General features: G+C 35.8%; 1 protein-coding gene across 3 annotated transcripts in view; it reads right to left on the minus strand.

Moving 5' to 3' along the window:
* prdm5 (PR domain containing 5) overlaps nucleotides 1–13,450 on the minus strand; it is a 316,540-nt gene that overhangs the window by 182,815 nt on the left and 120,275 nt on the right. For all 3 annotated transcript variants that reach the window (XM_039751133.1, XM_039751132.1, XM_039751134.1), the window contains 2 exons: nucleotides 7,117–7,201; nucleotides 6,524–6,681 (listed from right to left, as the gene is read on the minus strand). In XM_039751133.1, coding sequence (XP_039607067.1) covers nucleotides 6,524–6,681; nucleotides 7,117–7,201 — 243 coding nt within the window. The remainder of the gene's footprint in view (nucleotides 1–6,523; nucleotides 6,682–7,116; nucleotides 7,202–13,450) is intronic.

A 13,450-nucleotide genomic window follows, 5' to 3' on the forward strand; every position in this document is an offset into this window, starting at 1 on the left:
GCCCTGAGCACACTGCCCAGCAGCATGCAGCTCGATTGGCATTCGCCATAGAATGCCAGAATTGGCAGATGCACCACTGGTGCCCTGTGCTTTTTACAGATGAGAGCAGGTTCACTCTGAGCACGTGACAGAAGTGAAGGGTCTGGAGAAGCCATGGAGAACATTATGCTGCCTGTAACATCATTCAGCATGAGCAGTTTGGTGGTGGGTTAATGATTGTCTGGGGAGGCATATCCATGGAGGGTCACACAGACCGCTACAGGCTTGACAAAGGCACCTTGGCTGCCATTAGGTATCAGGATGAAATCCTTGGACCCATTGTCAGACCCTATGCTGGTACAGTGGCTCCTGGTGCACGACAATTCCTGGCCTCATGTGGTGAGAGTATGCAGGCAGTTCCTGGAGGATGAAGGAATTGATACCATTGACTGGCCACTACACTTTCCTGACCTAAATCCAATAGAACACCTCTGGGACATTATGTTTTGGTCCATTCAATGCCACCAGGTTGCACCTCAGACTGTCCAGGAGCTCAGTGATGCCCTGGTCCAGATCTGGGAGGAGATCCCCCACAACACCATCTGTCATCTCATTAGAAGCATGCACCGATGTTGTCAGGCATGTATACAAGAACACAGGGGCCATACAAAGTGCTGCGTACAATTTTGAGTTGCTGCAATTACATTTTGGCAAAATGGACTAGCCTGCCACATAATTTTTTCACTCTGATTTTGGGGCATCTTTGAATTCAGGGCTCTGTAGGTTGATCATTTTCATTTCCATCAAACGATGTGGCATCCTTTCGTTTCTAACACATTACCCAGTCTATATCAGTATAGATATCCAGGAGGATTTCTTTTTCCCATTGAGATCTGATGTGTTTTCAAAGTGTTCCTTTAATTTTTTTGAGCAGTTTATATATATCCATCCATCCATCATCCAACCCGCTATACAGTAGACCCATGACATACGACCGGCCCGACATGCGAACAAATTGATTTACGACAAAAATTTTTGTTTTGATTTACGACCAACAACTTGCGTTACGACCCGGATGCGGTCACGTGTATCCGCTTGCGGGATTGTAAACAAACAGCCGAGAGCGTTTGCAAGCGGCAGTCGGAGTCGAGATACGTGTATTTGTGGACGTATTTTTTCTCAGTGCAGTGATTTATATAATTTATTTGGATAATTACTATCAAAATGGCCCCAAAGAAGCTAAGTAAGGAAGAGAAGACAACGAAGGTAAAGAAAGCAATCTCGATCGAAACAAAGAAGGAAACTGTGCGTAAATATGAGAGTGGTGTTCGTGTGAACGATCTCGCTAGCATGTACGGCATGTCGAAATCCACCATCTCCACAATTTTACAACGAAAAGATTTGTATAAGGAAGCTAGTGTTGCTAAAGGTGTTACTCAAATTAGTAAGTCGCGATCAACAGTGTTAGACGAGGTAGAAAAGCTATTAGTGTGGATAAACGAAAGGCAGATTGCAGGCGATAGCCTATCTGAGTCAATCATTTGTGAAAAAGCTAGGGCTATAAATGCAGATCTGTTAAAGGATAAGCCATCAACAAGTGATAGTGGTGAAACATTTCGTGCTAGTAAGGGGTGGTTTTACAATTTTAAAGCAAGAACTGGGATTCATAGCGTAGTTAGGCATGGTGAAGCAGCCAGTGCTGATAAAAGGGCTGCCGAAAATTACATGCGCCACTTTGAAATGATAACAAAGAGAAATGGCTTTTGCTCTCATCAAGTTTTTAACTGTGATGAAACTGGGTTTTTCTGGAAGAAAATGCTGAGGAGAACATACATTACACAGGAAGAGCAGAAAATGCCTGGCCACAAGCCTATGAAGGATAGGCTAACCTTATTGTTATGTGCCAAAGCGAGTGACGACCTAAAGATAAAGCCTCTCTTGGTTTATCACTTTGAGACCCCTAGAGTGTTCAGAAAACATACAGCCATGAAGAATAGGCTAGGGGTCATGTAGAGATCTAATGCAAAAGCCTGGGTAACAAGAGTGCTTTTTTTTGAGTAGATCAGGGAGGTTTTCTGTCCTACTGTTAAGAAATATGTAGAGGACAAAGGCTTACCAGTCATGGCTCTCCTAATCATGGACAATGCTCCTGCTCACCCAAGAGACTTGGAAGAAAATTTAGACCAGTTTTTATTTCCGAAAAGGTTGAGACCTAGTGAGCCAGAAGCAGGTCCTAGTGGGCTACAGCCTCTCCCAAGGAGAGAAAGGACACCAGGGAGCAAGAGTCCTGATGTTCTTATGGAAGGGGACTCTCCTTCCAAACAATAACCACCTTCCATTTCATTCTCCTCCTCCTCCTATCCTGCAAGCCAAAGATGTCAACTTAAATGGTGAGTGCAGTATGAAATTGTTGTTTCTGGTAGTCTAGGCACTTTTTAGAACTGTTTGATTAGCACATTAGAAAAATTATTGGCGTTTTTGGTAAATTATGCACATTATACAACCCTTTTTTATTATGAAAACTTTAAGTAAGTGTTGCTGTGGGAGGTTCGGAACGCATTATGGGTATTTACATTATTTCTTAATGGATAAAATAGTCTTGACTTACAACCAACTTGAGTTACAACCAACCCTCGTGAACCAATTGTGTTCGTAAGTCAAGGGTCCACTGTATCTATAAATACTGTTTACTGTATATAAAAAATCTTAAATTCTTCTCCGGCTGGTAGTTGCAGCTTTTGATGGGAAAACTGCTTTTGTGCTTTAACAATAGTCCAAGGTCATGCTGTTACACCTGATAAATGGTTGTTTATGTATGTTTATTGAACGGGTTAGCTCTTGGTCCAGAAACCGACAGCAGTGTCACATCATCCTTGAATTATTTAGATGCTCTTCAAAACATTACTAATTAAAGGCTTTGGTGCTGTGATCAAGCAATAACCTTTCATTAGCGCACCCCTAGCCAGTTTTGTGCTTACAAATGTCACTTTCGTGTATTAACGACGACAGATTACACATAATGAAAAGACATGCAATATTTCCCTCTATTTTAATAACTTTAAATCCACATCTTTTAAAGCTTGGTCAACATTATTAACAAAGTATTAATTTCAGTTACTTGGGCAAAATACACTATATAGGTAGAGTTCCTGGTGTAAATTACATGCCATAATTTTCATAGAAAAACTTTAAAAGTACCAACTTATATTTATTGCAGCAAAAAATGCAAATTTCAAATTAACTATGTTAAACCAGGTTGCTGTTACTTGAAAAAAAATCAAAGAAACTGTAATTATACTCAAACTGACTACTAAGAATGGAAAATCCTTATTTATTATCTAGAATCAAGGAAATACATTGTTCAGTACCAACATTGTATAACAACAAAAATTAACAACAGTTGTTTTTATAAGGAAACAGAGTTACGAAACAAAATGAATGAAAAAACATACATTTTTATAATACCATAGTCTAAAAATACTGAATAAAGATGATAAACAAATACAAACATTTACACTGTAGCAAATACTAAATTATCAAAATATTAAGTATAAAAAGAAGACTATATCATGAATCATTTTGGATTTTTAAACTCAATTCATATAGTCCTTGCAGGCTAAATGAATTCTACAACTTGAGCTGTTACCTACAAATACCCCTACTATACGAAATACTGTACTGTTCCTGTACCCCTTTACGTTCTCAGGTGGTGGACTATGGTTGGGTAAATATCTTTTTATTCCTTTCTCTCTTGGTTTCTTTTGATATATCACACAAAAAATATATTCTAAGTACATGCGATTCTTCTTTAATTATTTCATTGCCAATGCATTCCAATGATGTACATAATAACATTGTGAATTTTGCTGCAGTTCTTTTCAGTCTTTAACAGTAAACATTTTGTACATATGAGTATTTGCTGCTTTTTCACTACTGTTTCGCATTACAAAACATTTTTGTAGCTAACATGAGGGTATTTGTCACACATATCACTTGATATTCTTTGAAATCTCCACTAGAAAGGACAGATATATACAGTAAGTGCTTTACTATATGGGTAGGTTTTAACTATAAATACACCTTTTTCTTGATATCATACAATCTTCTTATTTCACAATATTATTTCTGTTCTGTTCTTTCTAGACAGGCTGTCGTGGCAGGCATTGCACAGCTCAGATTTAAAATCAGATGAAGTGGGGTTTCCCCAAAACACATAGCTTTTGAGCCCCATCCATTCTCCTTTTCCCTTGGATACACTATTGAATACAATTATAGCAACAGAAATGACAATATATTGGTGTCCTCAACAAAGAGTGGGGTTCAATTTCTGTTATACCCTCTCTCTTGCTCATTTAATGTGGTTTTTCATATTTACAATACATTATCTCTTGTCTTGTTATAAAAATATTTGTGCATTGTATTACCAGTTTTGATAAAATTGTGTGAAGTATTTAAATTTATATATACAGAAAGCGCCTTGAGCGTGGGAGAGGTGCTAAATAAATAACATACAGGGTGAGTCAAAATTATGTTAACTTTTGAATAGCAGAAACAATTTATTCACAAAACATACTTCATATGTGCAAAATGATTTACAGAAATGTCTCAACCTGTTCGCCATCATTTTCAACACATGTACCATACGTGGCACATATATTGTCCACAAAAATTGTATACAATAATATACATAGCAGTACCATTAGTGTTAACATAATTTTGACTTACCCTGTATTATTATTAACCTACATCCACTGTGCCTAAATTTACATTTGTAACACCTGCCTTCTCTGTTATACTTAATATAATGATTCTGTAGTATCTCTTACAATATAAATGTATGCATTTGTTTATCATCTTCAGTCAGTATTTTTGGACTATGGTATTATACAAATGCATCATTTTTCATTTTATTTTATAATGCAGCTTACTTACACTATTGTTGATTTTTGTGTTTTGCAATGTTTGTGTTAGATAATGTATTTCTTTTTGATTCTACATACCAGTAAGACTACCTAGTCATTCCAAGTAACCAGTTTGAATGTAATTAGTACCTTTTTGATTTTTTTCCTTTCCTTTTTTCTTTGTTTCATATAATAACTACATGCTTTAACACAGCCATTACTTTTAAGATACGCCATTTACTTGTGTAATCATTCTCATAATTATCCAAATAATCAATTAGTAAAATATCTGTTTATTGCTGCACTAATTACAAGTTTTCCATGAAATAAAAGGATGAAAGTAAATTGTTAACCCTAAATTGCTAAACCCAAAACTAAAGTTGTGTTAAGTTCCTTTAACTTAACTAAATCTGTTACATTCTCTTTAATATATTGCATTGCAGTTGTTTAATATCTAAATATTTATTTTCTATGGAAACATTAAAATGTGTATATTATACTATGTTGTATTATTCATTTTTTGTACAAATGCACTACTATTCAAAGGTATGTAAACAGTCAGAAATGTCCATGCTGTTGACAGAAATTAAAACTTAATTTTATTCTCGCTTTCATTTATTTAATTGATTTAAAAATATATTCCAGATATCATAATATTACTATTGCAGGAAATGGCTATTCCTTCTTGAAATTACTGGCATTTGATACATACTATGTACAGAAGCACCCACCTAAAGAGCCAAGGTATCTGTTTTTCAACCTACAGACTCTGATGTAATTGTGTTCTCTTGTTGCTCCGCCACACTAAAGATCGGGCAACTAATGTCCTTGAACTAGGCACTGCCAACAATAAGGCCAGCCTTGTTTTCAAATATGCTATACAAGCAAAGCAACTACTTCTTTTTGAAAAAAACAAAATAAAGACATGTAGCAGTCACACTTTTTGCCATGATTCAAAAACACCAAAATATGGATTTGCTAACCTAAGATTCACAACACAAGAAGTTATAAATTATCTGATCTATTAAAGAGTAAAACTATCCCTTCATGGCAGATACGTAATTACTTATTAATAAATATCTTAAATCAACATTATTATCAATATACCATATACATAGTGAAACAATCACATATACACATGCACCTAAAAACTAAGATGATTTAACAATTTTCTTTTCCCAGTCTTATTATTTAAAACTGCTTTGAATATACAAAATAGGCTCACATCTCCAGGATTGTTAACCCAAATATTCTTCTTGCCAATCTTATTACAATCATGCATGACCTACTGCCAAAATGTAACCCAATACTGACTAAAACTGCTTCAGGTGTACTTCTGTAACAAAATAGCTCTGTATAAGAATGACCTGGTTTTAATTATCATTGCACCAGATGTGTGGCACTTCTACCATTGCAGAGAAATTGTTTCCAAACACTTAAGGCTACCATAGACAACAATAAAATGACTCTGTGGGAGGAGTACTTGAAGCTGATCATGGAGAGAATAGTGAAATATAATCTCAGGCAAATAAATACTGTTTAAAGTCACAATACCAACACATGAACAAATAACAAATTCTACATTTTTCTTAATTGAAATTTTGGCCATTATGTAAACATGAAAAATAAAATCTCTGCTGTACCTTTTTGTGGTTCTTGTAAACATTTCGATGAGCAAACTCTTTACCACAGAGCTTACACTTGTAGGGTTTATCTTCACTGTGTATGATTTTGTGGGCTGTAACTTGGTCAAGACGTTTGAAGGACCTGCTGCAGACCTCACAGGTGTATGGCCGTTTCTCTGCAAAGAATGAGTTGATGTGCTTAATGCTCAATTTTTGTAGTAAGAAAGATGAAAGATAAATAAGTGAGAGAAAGAGAGAGTCTTGCAATTAAGTGAAAACAATGAGACTCATACTAATTAGACAGGCATCTAACGACTATTATTTTAACCCATTAAATTAGTACTTAGAAGATGAACACTGTTCAATGCAAAAGAACTGTCACATTATCTACAGTCCTCTTTACTAAATACTGCATTAAGATTAATTGCCTTTAATCCGAAAGAACTACTTCAAAAACTGAAATCATTATTAGAAACACAACTTTAAGTATTTGACTACACATAACTCTTAAAATGTAATTACAAGTCTCCTGACATAAAAATAATATTCCTTCTACGTTGTGTACAGTAATTAACTAAAGATCTACCAGCTTTAATTTTGAAGTCCCCTACCTGAATGGGTAATCATGTGGCGTTTAAGTTGATTACTTGAAATAAATTTTTTATCACACTCTTGGCAGTCAAACAACTCATGAACCTAAAAAAAAGGTATATTTAAGACAGTACCCAAACTTTTAAAGTATTAATAATATCCTTATAGTCTGAATTTATTAGAAGACAGTGACACTGTTAAGATGAGAAGTTCACATTTTAATTTAAACAAAGAATGAAAAAATTATTAAAGAAGATGGGTTTGACAAAAAACAAAGTTGACAATTATAAACAAAACAAAAACAAAATATAAAACTAATTAGACACTTGCAATGCTAGAGACAGTATACGATTCTACAAGCTCAAAATACATAGAGCAGATCTCATACAAGAATCCTTATCGGTCAGGCAGTCCATAATACAAAACGTCTTTCTCATAATCCTCATAGATTTTTTGGTGGTTTCCCTGAAAAGGTTAGGACTATTATGTAAATGGAGGACTTGTTTTGGCTCAACTTAAACTCATTGACAGGAGCCTGAAATCCAAGATGAACTCAGTATTGATAATATAATTTTGGTACTGTCCGCACTTCACCAACCACTGACTTTTTTTGGATTGATAAAGACTTTGACTCATCCTCTAAGGAAACATTGATCCAAAAATCTAGATGATCATGCAGAGTTGCCACTTAAAAACTAAACGTAAGCAACAGTGTTCTTTATTTGAAAGAAAAAGTTTTCTTCTTGTATTCAACAAATGCCATGGCTATTCAGGCAGTATTCAATTTCTGAGGTGTGAACATGGACACTATCTAAAGAAAGTGAGGTCATTTTTGTTGGTCTGTCTGATAAATCTGAAGGACAACCAAACACAGGTTGAGTCATTGTGACATTAACTTTGCTTCATTTGAAAACAATTTCTTTTGTAATACACTGATTGATTTAACATCCCCTCTTCCCTTACTGACTTCAATGAATATACACAACCTCCATATTTTGTGTTTTGAAAGAATTTTTTACACCAATTAATTTATTATGCCTCTTTTCATTGAAATGTAAAATGAGCCAAACAACATTTGGTTAATTTACTTTGACAAAAACTAATTCTTATATATTTGTATTTCATGTGTTTAGTCTGATGCAGCATTTCTCAACCTTTAAGTATTTGCGACCCGAGTTTTCATAACAGTTTTAATCACGTCCCCCCTAACATTTTTTTGAAATGTAGATGCATATTTTATTATACCTACTATTAACTTTTATCGACATTCATCTAACTCTATATTTATTGTTCTAGTATCAGAATGTAGTTTAAGTTAATTTGTTTTGGTTTCAACAGATGTTTTTTTCATATTTTTGATTCTTCTTTTCTTTTTTTCACATCTTTGCGCCCCCCTTTTTGTTACTTCGCACCCCGCTAGGGGGGCCCGCCCCACAGCTTAAGAACCACTGGTCTGATGTCTTTCTGTAAAATGAGTAGACCTCAACACCATATTCATTTATTTATTTTTTTAAATATACTGATGGGTCAATTGAGGTTTAAGCCAAACTTTTATAAACAGATAAAGCTATGACAAAAGTTCTACCAGAGTTATAGTAAAGTGAATGGAATGTTATTTCTGAAACATTCTGGGGATGAAAAGGTCATTTATGACCATCTATTGGACAGCCTCATTAGCCTTTGTTGATAATTTGAATAAAGAATGGGCAATAAATTAGTTTTGAAATCAACAAACACTTTATATTTGGCTACATGCAGGAAAATATTTCCCAGATTCACTAGCCAGTGCTTCATCGTGCAGCAATACAATGAACTATACAGGCAGAAGAGAAAAAAATGGACAATATCTTTTTGCCTCTTTATAATTTTATTAAAATTGAATGTTCTTTTATAAGTCAACTGAACCTCCTGATTTAAATTCTAAGTGAACTTGCATTTCACTAACAGAAAATGAGATTAAACACAATATTATACCAAGAGAGCAGCAAATGAAAATGAGCAAAAATGTTAGGTCAATAGTTAAAAAATTAGTTTTCACTGTATCAGGAAGACCACTTTAAAAGTACATAGATAATTATCTTTAATAGTTAATTAAAATGATAACAATATAACTGAAAAAATGAAGAAAGCTATGGCAAACAAAACTTGACTAGAGTGAATATGCTAATGACCTTAACACAGTAGCTTATTTAAAAAGTTGTATTCCTTGCCTGATATACGCATTAGTAGCTCATGAAAAGTTTACTGCACCAACACCAATTTATTACAACACAATTCAGATATAGCAGAAATAGAAGGAAGTAAAGAGCAAAAGAACCCAAGGACTCACTGTATATTTGCTATTTAAAGCAAGAGCCTATAACTAGGATTGTCAGCAAAGGAACCCAAGAAGATTTATATTCAGTTTAAGAATTAAAATAACACTATACACAGCATATACTGGTATGTCTAAGCAAAAACACAAAAGCAGCAGTATATTACAAAATTAACATTATATGCAAAAAGACTTTGTGACAGCAACATCTCGGCTAACAACCATAACAATAAACATAAACATAAGAGAAATAAGTCTAGTATATCTAAAGAGAGGGGTTTAAAACTATTTAACCATTTTTTTCTTCAAACTGCTGAGTACAAATCACTGCTTAAATGATCTATAATGAATTTCGTACATATGCGGAATTATATTAAAACTGATGTTAAACCAAAGTATAAAATCCAACAACGCGTGTCAGACACCTGATATTTTCTGAAGCTGGCCTTTATAGCTAGTGCAAGAATCACTATCTCTCTCAGCTCATTTAACACTGTGACCTTGTTCTATATAACACTCTCCCTTAGACCTGCCATATAATCATTGGTAGTCACATCAACACTCTGAAAATGAATATTTTCTCTCTCTGAAATTTTTCTACTTAGAGTCTTCTTCTTCTTCCGGCTGCTCTCATTAGGGGTTGCCACAGCGGATCATCTTCTTCCATATCTTTCTGTCCTCTGCATCTTGTTCCGTTACACCCATCACCTGCATGTCCTCTCTCACCACATCCATAAACCTTTTCTTAGGCCTTCCTCTTTTTCTCTTCCCTGGGAGCTCTGTTCTTAGCATCCTTCTCCCAATATACTCAGTATCTGTCATCTGCACATGTTCAAACCAATGCAAAGCAGGGGTCCCCAACCCCCGATTCGCAGCCCAGGCCACAAGAGAACTTCCGGCAACGGAGACTCATTTAGTGATGGGCTACAGCAAAATGGTTGCCCTCTTCACTGAGGGCACTTTTCAGAACGCTAGGCGGGCGGGGCTTTGCAGCAGCACAGAGAAAGGAGAGGGACTGAGGTGAGAGAGTATTACAACGAAGTATTTTTATGGTCCCGACAGTTTCCCCATATGACACGAGTCTACAGAAATCTCGTTACTACGAAGTACATTCAGCAGATAATTTCATTACAACGAAGTGACCTTGAAATGCTTGAATGAATCATCCAAAATAGCAGTTAGTTCTGTGGTCGCAGCTCAGTTGTGCACAATGATCCCCAAACATTGTAAAAAATTTTCTTTCTTCAAAACTTCCTTGTACTGTTGTTTTTTTTTTTTGCTGTTTGTTTATCAGTGGTTTTCAGTGATACCTTTTGCTTATTGCTTGTCAACATCTGAAAAATATCCACTGGAATTTAACTCATTGTCACCCTCCTGCAGAAACGGCAGACACAAAAAAAGATAACTTGTTAATGTTTGTGATGTGCAATCTGTTGGAATGAAAAATGCAATGTATATGTCTTAGTTATATGCAAAAAAAGAAGAAAAATCTAAGGTTGCAAACGTATGTGAACTGCTGCATTTGAAGACAGTTCTTATGTGGTTCAGTGATGCCCGTTCAAGAAACATTCCTATTAATGCTGCACTCATTCAAGAAAATGTGAGGTTTCTAAACTCTCTTGGGACCTCCGTCAACGGGACAACACGCCAGTGCGATCACCGCGTCTGTGGAAGACGGTTTACCTGTTGCTGGAGCAACGGACAAACAATCTTACACAGACGCAGCAATCGTGCTTCAGGACGCACTTCAGCGTGACGTTCCCGTTTGGGGGATCCCAAAAGAGTTCAGAAACCTCACAATATGAACAGGCATACAGGCACTATTGGGCACCCCACCTTTACAGACTCAGTATCCTGCCAGGCTGGAGGAGCCCGAGGAGGAAAATCTGAGGCAGCATGTGGGGCAGAGGCAGAAGGTACTCATTGTTCAAGTTGGCAGATAAAGTGGCTGCATTCAAAGCCAAACTTGATTTATGGGGCCAGCAAGTGAATATTGGGATTTTTTCATATGTTTCAAATGTTAGCAGCGGTTTTTAAAAATATCAAACCAGGGCCTTCTTTCTCCCAGCTGGTGTATGATCACCTATCTCAGCTTTCAATAGAGTTTGAAAAATATTCCCAACCACAAAAGACCCGCGAAATGGAAAGGAATGGATCCGTGACCCATTCGTGAATAAGCCAGGTTATTCAACTTTGTCAGTGCTTGAAGAAGATCAACTGCTTGAGGTTGCAAATGATGGTGGCCTTAAAAGTATGTTTGAGACAACTTCAAATCTCCATACGTTTTGGATTAAAGTCAAAGTAGAATATCCTGAGGTTGCTACAAAAGCACTGAAAAGACTTCTTCCATTTTCAACATCCTATCTTTGTGGCAGCGTTTTCTGCAGTGATAGCAACCAAAATGAGATTATGGAGTAGACTGAACATAAGCAACACACTTCGTGTGTCACTGTCTTCCATCATCCCCAGATGGGATCGATTGGTTGCAGGAAAAGGGCTCCCACTGATTCTGCATTATGGTAAGTTGTATTATTTCCATTATGATATTATAACTTAATAATAATAGAAATGTAATATAAATTGTGTAAAAACTGCTCTACGAACCTGCCCTGAATCCTCTCCCCCATCCCCCAAAACGGTCCCTGGAAAAATTTGCTTCTAGTAAAGCGGTCCTTGGTGTCAAAAAGGTTGGGGACCACTGCTCTAAAGTACTCATTTCTAATCCTGTCCATCCTCGTCACACCCAACGCAAATCTTAGCGTCTTTAACTCTGCCACCTCCAGCTCTGTCTCCTGTTTTTTGGTCAGTGCCACCGTCTCCAACGCATATAACATAGCTGGTCTTGCTACAGTCCTGTAGACCTTCCCTTTCACTCTTGCTGATATCCAAATCATTCCTGACACTCTTCTCCACCCATTCCACCCTGCCTGCACTCTCTTTTTCACCTATCTTCCACAATCCCGCACAATCATAGTACAGGAGTGGTCATTACAGTAAAATAAATAGACTTTGCTTGAAATATTTGGTAAAACTCACACGCAACAACAGTGTACATTTTAGTTTTCATAAAACACAGGAAAGAAGGAAACAAGAAAAAACAAACATCAGATCATCAGCAGAACTGTAAATAGCACTATTATGTTATGAATTAATTTAATTCCCTCATCTGCATAACCAAATAACATCTCTCTTTATTACAAAAGTGAATCACATTTTAGCCTTAGTTGTCAGCTAAACAACTGAAGGATTGTTTATTCAGCGAGTCTCTGAATTTCCTTATCTGCCGAAACACATAATCTTAGCTTTACGTAATTTTCTTCCTTTGCTTTCAGGCTCTATTAATAAACCTCTCTCATAGTCTGGTCTATTAACTTCATTTAGAATCCCTGTGCTCAGTTCCACAATGCCTGGGACACTGAAAATAGCTTGTGTAAATACTGTGGATTTTTTATCCTGAAGAGTGTGTTCTAAACAGGTTTCTTAATGAAGCTGTAGTGATTATGAAAACTGATCTTAATATGCTTGCCAAAAATATCCTTATATTCTATTTCAGCCTACAAAGTAAACAAACTATATTTCATCCAATACGAAAAATAATGTAGGTATATTTGCAACACCTGTATAAACATTTACTAAAGTATGAATGGCTGCTTATTCATTGCCAGTACCTTGTAAATATATAAGTTTAACAGTTCAAAGGAACAGTGCCACCATGAGGAACACAGTGCAATAAATTCAGAGCTATTTAGAGTAAAACAAAAAAATATATATTTTGTAAACATTGAAAACACTGTCACAAATACAGTCAGAAAAAAAAATGTGTAATCATTTTATAAGTATGCAATATGTTATAAAATACACAGAAACTCACATTTATCACAGTTTAATAGGTTCTCACATTCACATACGGTATTCCTATATCAGTGTTGTGAGCTGAAATACAGCAGTAAAACTAAAATAAGGTTTTTCCTTAGATTAACAGAAAAATGCAGATCCAGCACTCGGTGTATTTTTCTATTTCTGTTCTCTACTTACTCAAG

This window comes from Polypterus senegalus, chromosome 4 (assembly GCF_016835505.1).
Source record: "Polypterus senegalus isolate Bchr_013 chromosome 4, ASM1683550v1, whole genome shotgun sequence".
NCBI lineage: Eukaryota > Metazoa > Chordata > Cladistia > Polypteriformes > Polypteridae > Polypterus > Polypterus senegalus.